Source organism: Pleurodeles waltl, chromosome 12, assembly GCF_031143425.1.
Source record: "Pleurodeles waltl isolate 20211129_DDA chromosome 12, aPleWal1.hap1.20221129, whole genome shotgun sequence".
In the NCBI taxonomy this organism is placed as follows: domain Eukaryota; kingdom Metazoa; phylum Chordata; class Amphibia; order Caudata; family Salamandridae; genus Pleurodeles; species Pleurodeles waltl.
Genome location: NC_090451.1, coordinates 273025367 through 273044562, shown reverse-complemented (window position 1 = coordinate 273044562; position 19196 = coordinate 273025367). Strand labels below are relative to the sequence as shown.

At 42.5% G+C, this 19196-nt stretch overlaps 1 protein-coding gene across 1 annotated transcript in view; it reads left to right on the top strand.

The window, feature by feature from the left end:
- Positions 1-19196, top strand: part of NUP93 (nucleoporin 93) — a 305671-nt gene that overhangs the window by 20958 nt on the left and 265517 nt on the right. Inside the window, exon 3 of the mRNA XM_069215817.1 lies at positions 3063-3180. Within this exon, the coding sequence (XP_069071918.1) occupies positions 3063-3180 (118 nt within the window). The remainder of the gene's footprint in view (positions 1-3062; positions 3181-19196) is intronic.

Sequence of the window (19196 nt, the reverse complement as noted above, 5' to 3'; positions counted from 1 at the left end):
CCATTTAGTTGATACAGCTGTAGCCCCTCTGCAAAATGTTCTCCAGGACACACATGTGCTACCCCAGTGGCTAAAATTCAGACTCTTCCCTCTCTCAATTCCTCCTCACTGATTGGCAGTTCCTCCAACATTGATTCATCTCAGATCACTTCTAAACAACCCTCTTATGCTACCATTCACTTTCTCCTGATTCTGGAAGATCAGATGAAAAAGTCTGCTAGTAAGTGTCTCAATCGCAGCAAGTACTGTCTTTTAATAGTATTACATTGTATCTTTGTCACCCACAAGTGTGTTCTGGTTGACATTCCATCTAAACCTTTGGTCTTAAAACAACCCTTTAGAAGCATATAGTCTCTTTGTATCATCAGTCTTGTTCATCACAGAAAAGACCAACATTTCTGAAACACTACACATCTCCCCCCTAATTTAAGTAATGGCTGATGACCTTTGTCCTGGTACTGTTCCTTGCGGGGAGCCACTTAGAACAATAACAGACTATCATACTATGGTGTGTAACATGCATTTGTCTAGCTAGATGTTACTACTTGTATGGCCTTGTATAGTTTCGGAATAATGACACCCTTTACATTTCTGGAATTGTAGTTGACTAGAGTCAGATTGACCTGTTAATATTTCTATTACAACTCACATGTATTTAGTTGTGAGTCATTGGATAGTACCTGTCAAGTTTTCATTAGACCAGTGGTTCCCAACCTTTTGACTTCTGTGGACCCCCATTTTATCATTACTGGACCCGGGGACCCCCACTGAATCATTATTGGAACACGGGGACCCCCGAGGAGTCATTACTGATAACTGGGACCTAATATTATTAAATGTTTTAAGCAGCCGCGGACCCCCTGAGGAGGCTTCGCGGACCCCCAGGGGTCCCCGGCCCACAGGTTGGGAACCACTGCATTAGACTGTTGCATTGTTTAGTGATGGATTTATTGGATGGCGCTAGGTCCTGTTGTTGACCTGTGTGGTGAAATTTGTACATGGAGTGAATACGCTAAAGGATTTTGCCCTTGGTTCATTGCTGCTGGATTGCATGATTTTACCTTGCCTAATTTGGGGCACTGTTGCTGATTCTGTGGTTTTGATGCAATGCTGTGTGCATGTTGCTATTTTATATTTAAGCTGCCTTTTCAGGATGTATCATATGTAGATGGGTGGGGGTACATCTATGCTGTTTAGATGGTAAATGCTTATCTAGCTGTATGACTTGTAACCATGTTGAGTGCAAGATGTTAGCGGTCGAGGTTCTAATGATCGTGGTGGTGATGGTGGTGTTTGTCTAATGTGTATTGTGGTGTACAGTGAAGCTTGAATATAAGTTTATATAAATATGCTGTTGAGATTCCGTAAGCAAACAATATGGCTAGGTCTCCTGTTGTATGAATTTTGGTGCCTGGACTTGTTTTTGATACGTATTTTTTTGCTGTAGCGTGAAGAATGGTTGTAACATGGCAAGGATGTGCTGCTGAGGTGGCTTTGCTTATCCAGCTTGACTTGGGCCATGTTGGTACAGATAATAGTGCCCACTATTGGTGTGATTTGCACATTATTGATTGTAATATCGGTTGGAAGAAGGGTTGACCTGTAGAAGAAAAGGATATGGTGACAAAATGCAAGCTTCGCAGTTTTATATCTGTATTTGTCTCTATCAGTCATTTACATAGGCTCAAAATAGTGTTCATATGTTTGTATGTGTGTATGGTATTTCTATTGCAAGACCCTAGCAAAAAGGCATCAGAGCTTTGTACAAGGCGAAAGGCAAGCTTAAAGTCAGTTTATGATTGGTGAGGTAGCTAAGGTGTGGACGGTTAATGCATTGGGTTCTTGATGTAGTTTTCTTTAAAGAGGTGTGTCCTTAACTCTTTCCATAACTGGAATAGCTTTGGGGCATTTCTGATAGATAAGGGGTTGTTGTTACAGATCCAGGGTGCATATATGGAAAAGCCATGCTCCCTTGTTTTTTTTTTTTTTTTTTTACGTTTCTTAGTCTGCAGTATGATAGTGTGCTGACTGTGGGTGTGCCAAGCACCTTTAGAAATGGTGAACATGTCTGCAAGAATAAGCATAGGTGCTGGACATGATCAATTTGTAAATGATACAGCTGGGTTTGAGCATGATGTTGCCCTACAAGGGAGTTCCTTTAAGATGGGGATGATGTGACAATATTTCTTCACGCTGTGGATGAGGCGTGCTGTGCTGTGTAGGATGCCCTTATATTGTTCTAGTGTGGTCTAGTCAGTCAGTTGAAGGCAGTAGATTACCTCCACCCGGACTAGAGAGTATGAGGGCTCTTTTTTTAGAAGAAATAGCTGGTACCAGGCTCTCTTTGCTTTTTTGGCAGTGTGTTCCTGGAGGGTGAGGTTGGTGTCTAGGGTGAATTTAAGTGACATAATCAACAAGTAAGTATTATGGATGTGTATTTACATTGTTCGTGAGGAGATGTTCGCTGCCAGAATTGTGTGATGGAGGAGTTTTCAGCAGTGTCAGTATTGACATTTACTTGACGTGTTTTTGTTGGGTTCAGTGGAATGGAGGATGTTCGTTCAGGGTATATGTGTATTACCAGGTATGTTTCGCTGGTTTAACTTCTGAATTAAACCCTCGCATTAAAAGAATGCTGCTAAAAAGGGGCTTTTGAAAATGTACTCTAAATTTGTCAAATCGCTAGGCAGCCGTTTTTGGTCTTCTTATGTGCGTGGTATATCGTCCTTTACTTTTATTGCCGTTTGGCCTTTTTTGGCCACAGCTCACATCTTGTTGGACACTGTTAAACAAACGCATAATTTTAGCTTGAATTGCTAAACATTGCCAGCTTCTTGATTAATGAAGCAAAAGTTACCAAACACTTTAGGAAAAAATGTTGATTTTTAATTGGGTGTTGCAAAGGTTAAAATACCAACTGTGCTCTGATAGGGAGAGTATGGCTAGCTTATTTTTGTAGACTGATTTCTATGAACTCTCAATTTTATTTTGTAATCCATTTGATTTTTTTTAAAGGATTTTTAAAAAATGTTAGCACATTCTTTTTTTGCCACATTCTATAGGTCTGTCCTACTTGGATCAAGGGGGCTAGACATTTCCCATACATCTCAGCGGCTGGAGAGTCTTAGTGCAGCCACTACGTTTGAACCTTTGGAGCCTGTAAAGGACACAGATATTCAGGTAAGACGGTAGTACTACATTTAAAACCTATGGCTAAAAACTAATTGTTTATTTTGAGAGGTGACTTGTGACAGTTGCCGGTAATAAAATCTACACCTCTTCCAGCTACTTAGCTGTTGACCTTTGCAACCACTTGTGGCCTGTCTATATGCATTCTTTTTTTAATGTAAAGTGGATTCACTAAATAACATTACATAGATCATAAAAAACGTTTTTTGTTTTCAAATCTCCATATTTGTTAGAAGAAAACTACGTTTTATTACCCAGTCTCCTCTGGTAAATGTTAAAGTATGTGTAAAAAAAAAAAAGAAAAAAATACAGTTCTTTCGCTGTTCTCTGATGGAACCCTCTAGACCTTTAGTCAAATGTTCTACCCTTCAGTGTTCCCACGCTTCCCCTTATACAAATGGCAACCCATGTGTGAGGGGCCTTTTGCACAGGAATTGAGTAGGGCAAAGCTGTGATCATGTGAAGACTATATTGACTCAACATGTTCCCAAATTTGGCCCTTTCCTCTCCGTTACGATAGGCCTACACACACATGAGGTACTGTTTTTATTTGTAGTGGTTGTAGGAACACTGAATGATGTAGGTTTTGCGGTTTCTCAGAGGTTTCCATAACAGAAATATGAGGAAATGTTGTGTGGGGGGAGGTTTGGTCCAATGTTTTTCCTACAGAGGGCATTCTTGGTGATTAAAAGTGGTGGCAGGGCAAGCCGCAACACCCACAATCCCTCCTGGTATCCAGTGTTCAGAAATATCTAGAGTTGATAGGTTTCCTTAGGTGCTGATAACCCAATACCCAAACACCACTGCGACCCACATACCAAAAATGGACCTAATTTCAAGCTTCTTTCTTGCGGTTTCCAAGTTCGCAATCCGCCTCGTGCATTACTCTTGTGGGTCTCCGTTTTAATTGGGAGAAGAATGGCAGTGCAGGATGGTACAGCACTTGCTATTACCTGTTGAAGTTTTCAGTATTTTTGCTTTCCTAATGTATGTTTGTATCCAAAAAATACACTTTGAAAACCCTAGCTCATTTTCTGCCTCTGGTTATAGTGGTGTTTTGACCTAACTAAAGACGCTATTCATGTCTGCTACAGAATTAGTCTGTCTAAAGTAACAGTATGTTATTTTTGAGATTCAGCCTTCTGTGCAAAAATTTACAGGTCAAAACTATATGATACATTGCTCGTTTCACCCGTGATTCTGTGCCCCAGCAAGGAACAAGTCACCATTTGGATTTTTTCATACAAAAAGTCCGAAAAGTATATTGTTCTTTTATAGTGCGCAGGCACACAGTTGTGTGCCCCTAGCTAGGAGCCAGGCGCACATTGGATTTTCGTCCTATTAAGGAAAAACTCAAAAAAGCGTCTGGCTCTACGCTAGAGCACTGATTTCTATTGCTTTGGCCAAGGAAGAAGCCATTCTATGTTTTGAATTTTTTCCCCTTTAGCCTAAGCTAAAATCCAAACAGCACCTGGCTCCTTGCTGGTTGAAAGATCTGTGTGTGTGTTCCTCATTGATGTTGAGATCATCCTAGGTACACAGATCTCCAGTAATATGAAGGCCTTTATTATGCCAGATAGCTGAATACCTTTTCAGAATTAAAGACAAAGACGTAGAAGTCCGCAATATCCGATCACCTTCAATGCTGTAGACTTCGATCCTGAAAACATTAACTATATAACCATTATGGGAGGATTATTCTTCAGATCCTGTCTACGCTGCACAGATTTCACCACACCATAATAAGAAGTGAAAAGGTTAAATTACTTCCTTTGTAGTGGGGCCTAGTGCCTTGAACAATGACATCTCATCAAAGTTCTCCATCCGATAGCAAGATGTCCATGAATGCCACCATGCTAGTCGACTTCAGTTGTAACTCTTTTGCGATTACACGTTATGTACATATATTGCCTGCTCCATACTCCAGTGTATGAACAAATTGATTGATTTTTGCAAAGCGCTATTGTCCACCAACATTCATTGTGGCTCTGAGAACTGTATTGTACAAAAATCAGGTTTGAAGTTAACTAACCAGCCTCCAGATGAGCAAAAATTCAAGATGCTGCCATACTCCCAGATTACTGTACAGAGACAAAACACCTGAATCCCAGTGAGATATTTCTTCATTAACGCCTCCTCTGGCATCACCTTCCCCCACCGGCATTTCACTTTTCATTAGATTTTAGCTTGCAAACTCAGCTTTATAAGCATCTTTCTCACTACTTTACAAACAAAATGCTATCATCTTTGAGACTGCAGTACAGTACCCTAGCATAGTCTCTTCTATATATGGTTAATTCAGACATAAGTTACAATTGTTATGCCTGCTGCCTCAAAATAAGCAGTATCATGCAAATTGAAGAAGTCAACACACTGATTTTTAGCAAATTTATTAACAGCTAGACTTTGTAATGACCTCAGAAGTAATTAAAAAAAAAGTGGGACAGATCTGTCTCTTGCTTACTCCTCTTGTCAAATAAAGGAAGGTTAGTTTGTGGTTGATGAAACATTTGTGAGACATCTTCAGGTCATTCAAAATGGCCAGTGCATTATGCCTTCTACTAAAGGATACATTCTACGTTTTAAGGGGAGACTAAGGACAGGAAGTTTGATTTAAAACCATGTTGCCTAAGCTGCTGCAGTTTATTTCTGTATTTAGCAGCACACTCCTAGGTTTCCTCCCTAAACCTGCTGCCATGGCTTGTGTAAAAAGGCTAAAACATTGATGAACTAAACAAGATCTCCAACCACCTCCTTTTCTCTGGTATTGTACTCTCTGATTCCTGTGAAAATGATAAGCTGGAAACAGAAACTGCAACACAAGTGTAAATAGAAAAGGGAGCACCATCACATACCAGATAATTGGTGTACCAACATCCAAGACCTGTAACCTCTACTGGCAGTGCTAACAACAGCAGAAGCACCATCAAAATCACCTCTACATCAAAGAAGACAATTGAAAGGGAAAGACATGTCCGCACCCTTCTGGAGGCAGAGGAAAACCTTATTGCTCACTCAAAACAGCGTTATCTCCCTCCGCCCTCCTTCCGCCTCTTCTGTCATATACTTCAGTGAAGAGAAAAGTCTCAACACTTTAATCTCATAGTGAACTGCAATCACCAAAAAGCAATGAGTGTCTAATTTTGGTATGTATACAGACAAGATCCAGAAGACGAAGACACAACTGAAACCTGAAAATAGTGGTTGAAGTATAAGGACTTTCTTTGGATCCATAGTAAGATTCATTGATGGGTAGCAACAGTATGTTTTATGTTCACACACACACTGCTGGCACAAACAGCTACAACAGTGACCTCAGTCACAACCTCAGATAATACCAGAAGTAAACGAGAGGAAGAGTAACTAGGGAATCTTTCACCCCCTCGGAAAGACTACAAAAATGCACAGTTTGCCCTTAGTTATACGAAGTCTATATGCAATCGATTTACAGGACACCTATTTTGCTGTTCTAGTATTTAGAAAAACTGGCATGTTCTTCACATTCAGGATAGCAAGAACAACTGTCTGTACGGTTCTGTTCTTTGAGCTGGGTTTGGCTCCATGTGCATTCTCTGTAATGCATGTAGGTGGTTAGCACCCTTCATCTGGCAGAGATGTGTCTTCATGTTCACGTGCCTTGATAATTTGCAAACTCTCAGCTGAAGGTGATGTTAGATTGTCTTCACAAATCAAATTGGACAAATAAATACACTCCCTAACTGCTGTGCTTTTTTCTAATGCTGAATTCTTGCTTTCATATACAACATGAATGTCTGCCAGATGACTAGTACGAGAGAACGGGTAACTTGAACAACTGGATATTGTTAACCATGTTACCACTACAGTCTTTGCACGGGATGCAACAGAGAAGTAATTGATGGCTGTCCTAGTGGTGGATGGGAAGCTCATATGGACAACCTCACGCCACTGAAAAAAGGTCACATAAAGGAAAATAAAAAAATTACGGCTACATCTGGCTGCAGAATCTTCAACTTCTGAATCTCCTTCAGGCGTGACACTGGATCGAGAAACAATCCACACCCTGTTCAGCTGAGATGGAGTCTCTGTCCGTGTAATGTTTTTCTCTCAAATTCATTTTTTTTCTCCTTTTTGTGTCTTTTTGAAACTGTATTTAGCCCCGGTAAATGTCAGGGTTTAAGCCATGTAATTCCGGTAAAAAAAAGTCCCTCTCAAATCCTCATAATGTCTATCGTTGGTGCTTTGGGCCAAACTCTGCGCTACGCCATTTATTAAGTATGGCCTAATGTATGCTAAGGCCATGAAGATGCATGGTGCAAAACTCTTCATGAAGCATGATCAATACCCATGCTGGGCATGTAACTGATCCAGATCCCACACGGAAAAACGAGTTGGCTTTCCTTTGTCCAGCAGATCTTCAAAGTGGACCACTTCTAAGGGAAAGAAAAGCCCTCCAAGAAGAAACACAAACTTGACGAGAGAGATTCTTTGACTTTGCATCATTGGTCCTACTCGTGGGATATGTCTTCCAGGTGGTATCTTTGGTCTCTAGCTCTGGCCTTGGTATCATCCTTGTAGCCCGTGTTGGTGGCAATACATCTGGTTCCAGATTTGGCCTTAGCTGGAACCCCCAGTTACATTTCTGTCATTTCCAGTTCCTGGTGACAATCCTGCATAGACTGTGGCCTTCAGCTGGGCTGCTGGCCCCCTTCTTTTCAAGCTTAGTTCCCTTTTGTGGGCCCCCGGAAGACATTGGGGCCTCCAACCAGGCATTTACAGGCAGCTGCTCACTCTGGACACACTTCCCCAATGCCATTCTCATGCTCCCTGAATCTCTTCCTCTGCTGAAGGCCCTTCCAGTTGCCCGACATCTGGTACTGGCACCATCTGGAGGACATGCTAGCCAGCTCCAAATGAATTCTTCAATAGTGCATTTGGCAGCTATGTCTGTCCATCATAAATGCCCTTCTGGGGCATCGTTTTCACTGTTGCCATGCTTAAAGATTCTTTGAAATTCATCTGATCCTTTAAAGTCAACCCCACTCCTTAGAAAAAGTCAGGACACAATCCTATCTTGATAATTCAACATAGTGGTAGATGGCCTTTTCTTTTTTACATCTTTGTGCTAGGCAGACCTACAGAACTTAACTTGAAAAGCCACCTTTTTAGTGACTGTCACTTCTGCCAGGAGGGAGAGTGAAGTGCAGACACTATCTACGCAAGTCAAATACTGATTTTGATCATAACTGGTCATAACAAAGTAATCTTGAGAAGCCTTCCATTCCTACTACTCAAACTTGCTAGGACTTCCATAGTAACTGTAAAATATCTTTATAAACTCATTCTAAGTCTAACCTGACAGGCATTAGGATCCTTGCATACACATTTGTGGTCATGAAATTCTTAATGCGTTACTTAGTGTAGGATGGTAAAGGTCTCCAGCTTGGCTGTGAAAAATGTGCATCCTTGTAGTGAGATTCTGGTGATGTTTCGTTTTTTTGGCCTCCGCGCACAAAATTGTCGGATGTATACACTGGGGGCCCACTTTGGGATGCAATTCAACCCAGAGATGGACTTTGTGTCTGGAGGGGGACATGTACAGCCTCTCTTACTAAGCATGACCACTGTCAGCTCACTGGATTTGGGAACCCTGAGAATGAAGGCAGCGACAGATTTATAGGTAGGACAGGCATTCTGCCTATCACCAGCCAGGGAGAATAGTCTATGGGCCTCTCCTGTTTTAAATTGGTCTCTCAGTCCCCTGCAACGTCTCTATGTGCACCAGATTATGAGAAGATCATATGTGCTGTGGCAGACCAGAAATCCATTTTAAATTTTTGTATAGCAGTGTGATCTAAGCTGGAGGTTAGAGTGAGTGTGCCAGACAGCAATGTGAATAACAGGGCTTCAATAACGCTTTCCCGAGTTCCTTTGTAGTGGATTGCACTCTAGGGTGTTGTAGTTGGGAAACCGAGGCCACCTTTTGAAGCATATGGACCAGCTTTGTCCCTACCTGCAGGCCCTAGAGAGCCCTATGGGTAGTGTGCTGTGTATGTAAAAGGTAGGGCATATGTCTTTATGTACTACATGATCTAGAAGTGACAAGCAGCCTACTTAGTTTCTCAATACTGTGGGTGCTGCACCTCTCATAGGATTGCATTGGATATGCCCTGACTTATGTCTAAGTGACATCTCCTGATCTATGAGGAATAGCATGGGCATGTTTAGTATGCTTGGAATGGTAGTGAGAAATCCTTATTGTTGTAGGTGGATATTTTATTAGCATTATAGAAATGCCTTTTTTAGAAAGTGGGCATTTCTCTGTGCTTATATCCCTAGTGCTTTGCAGCCTGACTCCAGTCCACGTCTGGGGCAGAGTGACAGCTCCACTTGGTGCATTCTTTCCAGACAGCCATCACACAGAAGGGGCAGTGTGTGACGGAAGAGGCATCCGCATACTGATAGTCTTCCTGGGCTGAGGAGAGGGAGTGTCGTTCACACCTTACATGTGATTAGGCTGTGTCCTGCCCTCACACACTGGACTGATTACCCCCTATTGATGTCTGGAGACAGGGCTGCGTTGAAAGGGTATTGTGCTTGACTTGAAAGAACTCCTTTTAAGTCACCCCCTGAATAAAGGTATTTTTGAGTATAAGTAGAAAGTCTCTTTCCCCCTGATTATAGAGCACTTTTGGAACTGGAACTGGACCTCTGTCAGAAGGACTGCTGGACTGGCTAGGAACTCCCACATGGACTGGCCTGCTAGGTCACCCAAAAGGTACTGCCACATAATTGTCAGGACTGTAATGTGCTGGCCTGCTGCCTGCTTCTTAGCCTGTGTAGCCCGGTTCTCCCCCAGGGGTAAGCAGAGGATTCCCCCTGTTGACAGTGCTGCCCCAAGTCCTGCAACTATAGCGACTGGGGATCGCTGCTCTTTGTGCTGGAGCATGTGGTGAGCACTGCATTGTGCCGTCTCTGAGGCGCTTTGACAGTGCTGAGGAAAGAGCTAGAGATTGCTTAGGGGAGTGTAGGTTGGACGCTCCCCCTTCCCACAGGACGTACAGCTTGTCTTGCTCTTCTTCCCGTCAAGTGAGTTGGGGACCACAGGCCGTGTCCGGGATGCGTGGATGAGGCTCGCACAGCCTGGTGTTCCCGGGGGAACACAAGCAGGCGCCTGCTTTGATGTAGAGGGACCACCGCTGCTGCCCAAGCCATGGTGGGAGCATGAACCCACTCCCTCGCCGATGTGGGCATAGGAGAGCCCACCAATGTGCCTGCAGCTGTCTGTGCCCCTCTCCGTCCCATTCCTTTGGAGGAGAGCCAGGGGTGAGTTGGGCCTGGGGAGATCTTTGAGGCTGCTGTGCTATGGTTCGTGTTGGCTCTGCCTACCTGAGGGGGGAAGACCAGCTGTTCTTACGGGAGCTGCTGTGTGGCCTGTGGGCAGCAGCCTCGGAGGGATGAGGGTAGCGGTCCAGGAGTCCCTGGAGGGCACCAGACGCGATATGAGTGCAAGAATGGCATAAGAGGAAGCCGTAGTGACTAACAGCCGCCATGGGCTGATGCAGGCAGCTGCCTATTGTTCTACCCTACACAGGGTGGTCCCGGGGAGGTCTCGCTGCCACTGGGGAAGTCATGTGTATGCTTCCCATCTTGTGTGGCATACCATTGCTGGGGAGACTTTGCTCAATTACGTGGGGAGCAGCCCGGTGAGGTCGCCCTCCTTATTTTCCCCACATCCCAGTATGGCTCGCAAGACCGGAAGGGGGTCCTCGACTGAGGTCCTGTTCCTGTGGAACCAGTTCGTACCACACTTACTGTAATAGGAGCACAGGGACTCTTACACCGACTGGGAGAGATTTGCCTTTACCTTATATCTCATGAGCGAAGCGCAGGTGCGCAATGGCCTTCATGGAAAGGGCGTTGTTGGTGATAACACTGTAACCTACACTTCATCCCTGTGTTCCTATTCACCCTCAGTGTTGCCTCTGTTTTCAGACCTGACTCAGGTTATATGTTGTGCTACCATGTTGGGATGACGTGCATATTTGTATGATCTGCCTGATATACAGTGGGAGTATGGGTAATGTTTTTCATGACGTGCATCATGGGAATGGTTGTTAAATTTGTATTCATGATTATGGTAGTGACCTGACCAGTGCCTGCTTGGCACAGTATAACTGATGCATGTTGTTTTTTTGTCTAATGATTTTTATGCAATGCAGCATATTTTTACATAACTACAGTCTCTTCTTGTGTTGTATTTATTGTGTCACTGTTGTAAGTGTGTTGCACAAACGCTGACTGCTCTGTGCCAAGCTACCGGGGGAGAGCACAGGTTATCTTTAGTGTATAACTGACTTGACCTGACTAGAGTGGTGGTTGCTGCTTGGCTTAGGTGCTTACCCTAGCCAACCAGGAACCCCATTTCTAACAGGTATGGTGCAGGATGGGAAGACGGTTCTTGCTTATCCTTGGTCTAATTGCTAGAAAACCCTGTTTTAGTCCTGCCAGACTTCTGTTTCTGGGTAGTACAGATGAGACTCTGGATGCACTAGACAGTATTGTGTTAACTTTAACTCTAACTCTGGGACACTCTTCTGGGTCATATCTTGCATAGTTTGCCTTCTATACCTCTGTACTTCTGCCTGCTAGGTGTGAAGATGTGGTTTCTACTATTTATGAATATCAAATTAAATCCCATGTTTTGGAAGGAACATGTGTATAATTATAGTTTTTAGTGGAACTAATAGCTGCACTTTACACAATGCTCAGTTTTGGCAGTTGCAACTTGTGCTCTTTTTCCCAGATGCAGTGAGTAGGATTCCTAAGAACGTGGCCCAGCCCTTCTGAAATTAACCTGCCAGAATGGTCGTTCTTTTTTTGTATCTTTTTTATTTTCGCTCAACGTGGTATTTTGTGCTACAAGGGCATTTCTCTTCTTTTATTTTTCTGCGAGTGACTGCGTTATACCTTTTACTTTTGTGAAGTGCTGTTGTGGTGGCTGAAAGAAACCCATTAAGAGCCATACTTCATGCATCTGTCCTGACTCCCACACTTTTGAAGTGTCCTTTTTTACAAAATATTATCTACCAGGACGGAGGGCCCCTGAAGCTAATAAAGGGAACGGAATAGGGGAACAGAAGCCTAAGCATAGAAAAAGCCTGCCTCGTTTCACAATATTATTCAATAGGCTGCTCATAATTATACATATGTTTCACATACACAAATAATTTCAATTTGAGTCAACAATTTTGATCAAGAAATCCCCTTTATTAGGATATATTATTTTAGTACAAAATATATCCACACAAAGCTAACTTTCAGAAAATTTCGAAAACAATTTTCGTTAACATAATTTCAATCCATCACTCCAATTTCCTATATTATCATCCTCTCATAAAATAAATACCAAACATTCGTTCAAAACACATACCATGCACCCTACATCTAAAAAGCTGATTGCGTACAGTTTGGCTATACATAAATACTCAAAAAAAGTCTGTGTTTCATTTGATCATACATTACAAAAGATTTTGGTTTGCTTTATAGGTACTGAATGTTTTGATGATGTGATCCCAAATTATCTGCCGACGTGTGTTTCAGTGAAACCTGGCAGAGACTGTACACCTTCTTCAGGGCACCAAACCACCCACCTAAAACAAAATGGGAATAGTGTGAGAACTCCCGATAACCTATAATAATAAATCCAAAATCAATATACGTGGTGCAAGTATAAATGCTGTCGGGATCCAGTATGGACCTTTTGGCTCTTATTTGTCGCTGTTTTTCTTCAGCTTGATCAGCGCTTCAATTACTCTTTGGTCTGATACGCTTTATAAATTTGTACAACCATCCTACCATCACATGAATATGTTCTTATAAACGTGAGGTGTAAACCGTTATCAACATGCAGCTACTTCTTATATCTATCGGATCTGTACTCCCCAAAAAATGTCCACTTCATATAAAACTCTGTTTTATTTAATCATTTCTGGGTTTCAGGGCTAGTATAATCATAAATCCTTCCTTGTCCTCCGGATAACTGGAATAAACGTAATCATGATCCATAATTATGATACCATTCAGCTTATATATACACCACCTCCTGAACACACATCAAGAGACTGACACTAGCTGGTGTATTGCCATTACCTTCAGAGTGTATGTCTCCAGCGTATACATTGCAGAATACCAGCATCAAGCCTCCCAAATAGTCACAGGCCTTAATATGTTCCTAACTTGTTACACACATGACGATAAATTCTCAAGGGATGCAAGAAAAAACACTATTCATACGAAAAGAATGCAAACACAAATTAAACTGTTAATTATCTCCTGGTCCTTAACAGACTCCCCAAGTTAACTTATCACATGCTTGTCCTTCCTATCCCCAACAAACATATAAAATATTCTGAATATCAATCCATCCTCCCACTCTGCTAGTTATGACTGTATTCATATTTCTTACCTCGGCCCCTGCAGTTTGGCCCTGTAAACTCTATTATCTTAAGAAATTCTCAGTGTCTCCAGACATTGGTAAAAAAACAGTTGTCTCCTTATAAATAATGAGAAAACGAGTTTTTACCGTTATTAGAATCGGCACAATGATGAACTCAATGTTCTTTGAACCTACTCAGATTTGAAGGCTCTTCCATATTCTGTTATCATCAGCCATGTGCCCGAGCTTCATGATCAATCCAGCCTTTATTTTATTTGTAAAGTGTGCTGTGCTTGCACTCATTTACAGACTAGAGCCTTTTGGTGCTAATTGCTACGTCAAACATAATAGCAAGTTGCTACTACTGTGTTTCAGTTAAGAGAATGAAAAGCCAGATTTTTTTTTTTTTTTTTTAACTTTCATCCCACACAAATAAAATGTCAAAAGCTGCAAACAACCTTCTTTATCTCGTAAAGAAACTCTGGCATCTCATCCAGTATGATCTTTTTTTTTAAGACCTTTTTATTTAGAATTTTGTTTTAACATTGTATTGTAATAGCATGTATTTATATAGTGCTTACTACCCCTGATGAGGCGTCAAAGCGATTTTCGGCGAGTAGCACACTATTCCGGAACCCAAAAGGAATTAGTGGTGGATTAGTATAGGTAAATATGAGTACAGAATTAGTATTATTATGAGTTAATTTGAGCTGCGGATATGTGAGTTTGTTAGTTGGATTGACTGGAGTAATGGAGGGGTGGAGGAGGGAAGAATCCAGAAGTGTAAATTGGGAGTTTATAGTAATAGGATTTAGGCTTGGGATGGTGGTAAGAGTTAGGGAGATCATGGTAGCAGGAGGGGTTTTGGATGAGTTAAAGGTGAGATAAATGAGGGAGAATTTAGTAGGGGTGTTTGGAAGATCATGGCAGTAAACTAAGGTTTTGGTGAGTTAGATGTGGAAGAGGAGGGAAGAGCTTAGGTAGGGTTATTTAGGAGATGAAAATAGTAGAATGTATTTGGTATGAGTCAGAGTGGAAATGGAGGATAGATTGATAGAGACATGACATATGGTGATGGGTAGACAAAGCTTGCAAGAGAGTACAAATATAATTTTTATTTATAATTATATATATATATATATATGTGTATATATATATATATATATATATACACATTTTGCATCATTATTTTTAATGTATTCTTTATTATTAATTAATATATATATATATATATTTTGAATTATTTAAAATTTGAATGTTATTTATAGATTTTATTTAATATTTCTCTAGTACAGTAGGAGTCGAGTAATAAATAGATATGTAAGTACATAGTAAGTGAATGTATGTCCACGGAATATAATAATGGGTATAATATGAGAAGAAAAGTAGTATTGCATAAACAGACTTTCAAAATGTATAATATTTGAAGTTAATAAATAAGTGTGCTTTTCTAACATTTATTTATCTTTACTCAATTTTTGAATAGCCAAATACCTATGATAATAAACATTTGATCAGTGTGGTATAAAATGAGAGCAAGGATTCATAAGTATCTAATATAACAACTTATTTAGGAGCTATGCAATGACCTATGAACATGTTAAGCATAGAATAACATATATGTATGTATGTGTGTGTGTGTATGTGTATATATATATATATATATATATATATATATATATATATATATATATATATATATATATATATATATATATACACACACATACATATATGTACATACATATTTAAACCGTGAGTAAAATTAGTTAAACAGGTTTAAAGAGTGTAAGGAAATGCCTTCCTTGGCATGGTTACCCCCTGACTTTTTGCCTTTTGTTGATGCCATTTAGGATTGAAAGTGTGCTGGGACCCAGCTAACCAGCCCCCAGCACCAGTGTTCTTTCCCTAAACTGTACCTTTGTTCCCACATTTGGCACAGCCCTGGCACACAGAAGTCCCTTGTAAATGGTACCCCTGGTACGAAGGGCCCTGTTGCCATGGAAGGTCTCTAAGGGCTGCAGAATGTCTTATGCCACCCTGGGGACCCCTCACACAGCACATGCACACTGCCTCACGGCTTGTGTGTGCTGGTAGGGAGAAAATGACTGTCGACATGCCCCCCCCCCCTCAGAGTGCCATGCCCACCTCTCACTGCCTGTGGCATAGGTAAGTCACCCCTCTCTCAGCCCTAAGGCAGGGTGCCCTATACCACAGGTGAGGGCATATATGAATGAGCACTATGCCCCAACAGTGTCTAAGCAAAACCTTAGACATTGTAAGTGCAGGGTAGCCATAAAGAGTATATGTCAAACATGAACTCTACAGTTCCATAATGGCTACACTGAAATGTGGGAAGTTTAGTATCAAACTTCTAAGCACAATAAATGCACACTGATGCCAGCGTGGGACTTATTGTAAAACCCACCCAGAGGGCATCTTAGAGATGCCCCCTGAATACCAGTCCGACTCCTAGTGGTAGACTGACCAGTTCCTGCCACAACCAGACGAGTTTCTGGCCACATGGGGTGAGTGCCTTTGTCACTCTGTGGCCAGGAACAAAGCCTGTACTGGGTGGAGGTGCTTCTCGCCACCCCTTGCAGGAACTGTAACACCTGGCAGTGAGCCTCAGAGGCTCATGCCTTTTGTTACAGGTAGTGGAGATGCCCGCTCCTCCGGCCACTGCCCCCACTTTTGGTGGAAAGGCAGTGCAGGATAATGAGAAAAACGAGGAAGAGCCGCCCACCAGTCAGGACAGCCCCTAAGGTGCCCTTAGCTGAGGTGACTCCTGCCTTTAGAAATCTTCCATCTTGAGATTGGAGGATTTCTCCAATAGGATGTGCCCCCCTCCACTCAGGAAGGAGGCACAAAGAGGGAGTAGCCACCCTCCAGGACAATAGCCATTGGCTACTGTCCCCCCTTACCTAAACGCACCCCTAAATTTAGTATTTAGGGGCAACCCTAAACCCAGGAAATCAGTTTCCTGCAACATACACAAAGAAGGACTGCTGACCTGAAAGCCCCGCAGAGACAACGGAGACGACAACTGACTTGACCCCAGTCCTACCGGCCTGTCTCTAGACTCAAAGAACCTGCACAGCGACGCATCTGACGGGGACCAGCGACCTCGGAGGACTCAGAGGACTGCGAAGGACCAAGAAACTCCCGAGAACAGCAGCACTGTTCACCAACTGTAACATTTTTACAACTTTGAAACAACTTTGAAACAACTCTCCCTTCCTGCCGGAAGTGTGAGACTTCTCACTCTGCACCGACGCCCCCAGCTCGAGCTCCAGAGAACTAACACTGCAGAGAGGACTCCCAGGTGACTGCGACGACATGAGTAACCTGAGTTGACCCCCCCTGTGCCCCCACAGCGACGCCTGCAGAGAGGATCCAGAGGCTCCCCCTGACCGCGACTGCCTGGTAATAAGGAACCCAATGCCTGGACCAAGCACTGCACCCGCAGCCCCCAGGACCGAGAGCAACCACCCACCAGTGCAGGAGTGACCAGCAGACGGCCCTCTTCCTAGCCCAGTTGGTGGCTGGCCTGAGAAGCCCCCCTGTTCCCTGCCTGCATCACCTAAGTGACCCCCGGGTCCCTCTGTTGCTTCCTATATGAAACCCGATTCCTACTTTGCACACAACACCCGGCCGCCCCTGTGCCACTGAGGATGTGTTTTGGGTACCTGTTTGTGTCCCTCCCAGTGCTCTACAAACCCCACCTGGTCTGCTCCCAGAGGATGCAGGTACTTACCTGCCAGCAGACCGGAACCGGAGCACCCTTGTTCTCTATAGGCGCCTATGTGTTTTGGGCCAATCCTTTGACCTCTGCACTTGACCGGCCCTGTGTTGCTGGTGCGGTGACTTTGGGGTTGCCTTGAAACCCCAACAGTGGGCTGCCTATAACCAGGAGACTGACTGTGTAAGTGCTTTACTTACCTGCAAAATCTAACCTAACTTACCTCCCCGGGAACTGTTGATTTTTGCACTGTATCCACTTGTAAAATAGCGTATTGCTATTTTAACCTACACTGTGTGTACTACTGCTTTAAATCAAAGTTCCATATTTATCTGTGTGAAGTACCTTGCATTTTATGTATTTACTTCAAATCTTGAATCTTGTGGTTCCAAAATAAATTAAAAAAATATATTTTTGTATAGAAAAACTATTGGCCTGGAGTTAAGTTTGTGTGTGTTCCTCATTTATTGCCTGTGTGTGTACAACAAATGCTTAACACTGCCCTCTGATAAGCCTACTGCTCGACCACACAACCACAAAAATAGGGCATTAGTATTATCTAATTTTTCCACTATCAACCTCTAAGGGGAACCCTTGGACTCTGTGCACACTATCTCTCACTTTGAGATAGTATATACAGAGCCAACTTCCTACAGAGAGTATGTGCGTAGTTTATTGTTATGACATAGTAGCGATACATAGTTTCTAAAGAACTATATATATCTAGAATATACGCATAATCAGATAAAAAATATTTATCAACACAGGCATATGCAGTCCATAGCTGTTTGAAAATGGTGGTTATGAAGGAAAGGGCCAAATCTTGAGTAGTCTTCTGAAGACTAGATAGTTATCTGTGGATCTTATAGTTGGGGGTAATGAATTCCATAGTTTGGCTGCTTGAACAGAGAAGGATGTACCACCTATAGTCTTTTTCTTGTATGGTGGTGTTCTAAGGTGGGGTGCCAATCTTGAGCTGAGGTTTCTTTGTTGAATGTGTCTGGTTGTTTTGTTTCTGATTAAAAAGTGGTCCTTTTCCATGTATAGCTTTGTGGGTGATACAAAGCAGCTTGAAGGTGCATCTTCTGACAACGGGTAACCAGTATAGCGCTGTCAAAGCAGGGGAGATGTGGGCTTGTGGCTTCACATGTAATAGTAGCCTGGCTGCAGAGTTCTGAATATGTTGTAGTTTTTTCATAATAGATAGCGATGATCCATGGTAGAGGCCATTGGCATAATCCAGTTTGTATAGTACAAGCGAGGATAGTAGCCTGCACCTTGTGTGGAAATCCAAGGTGGGGAAGATTCGTCGCAGAGTCTTCAAGGTGATGAAGCTTGTTCATTTGTCCACTTGAGCATTCATTGTTAACTTGGAGTCCATGGTGATTCCAAGGTTTTTAACTTCTTTGGATAGTTGAGGAAGTGGTCCGAGATCGTCAGGCCAGGCGCACAGTGGTTCATAATTTTCCCAGTCACCACCTATGAGTGTTTAGGTTTTGGAGACATTTAGTTTGAGATGGCTCCAAGTCATCCATTGATGAACGGCTGTGAGGCAACTGAAGATTAGTGAGTTTTCAGTGTTTTGGGGGCATTCTAATTTAAGTAGTATTTGTGTGTCATCTGCATAGTTGTAGCATGTGAGATTAAAATCATTGATAAGGTCTGGTAATGATACCATGTAGATGATTGATCCTTGGGGGACCCCTGCTTTTGTGAGGTAGGGTTTGGAGGAGAATGGGGGAAGAACAGATGATATTAGTTCTTTTTTGAAGGTAGGATGTAATCCATTCGAGAGCAGTCCCTTCTATACCGGCTTCGTCGAGTCTTTCTATTAGGGTGTCCTGGTTA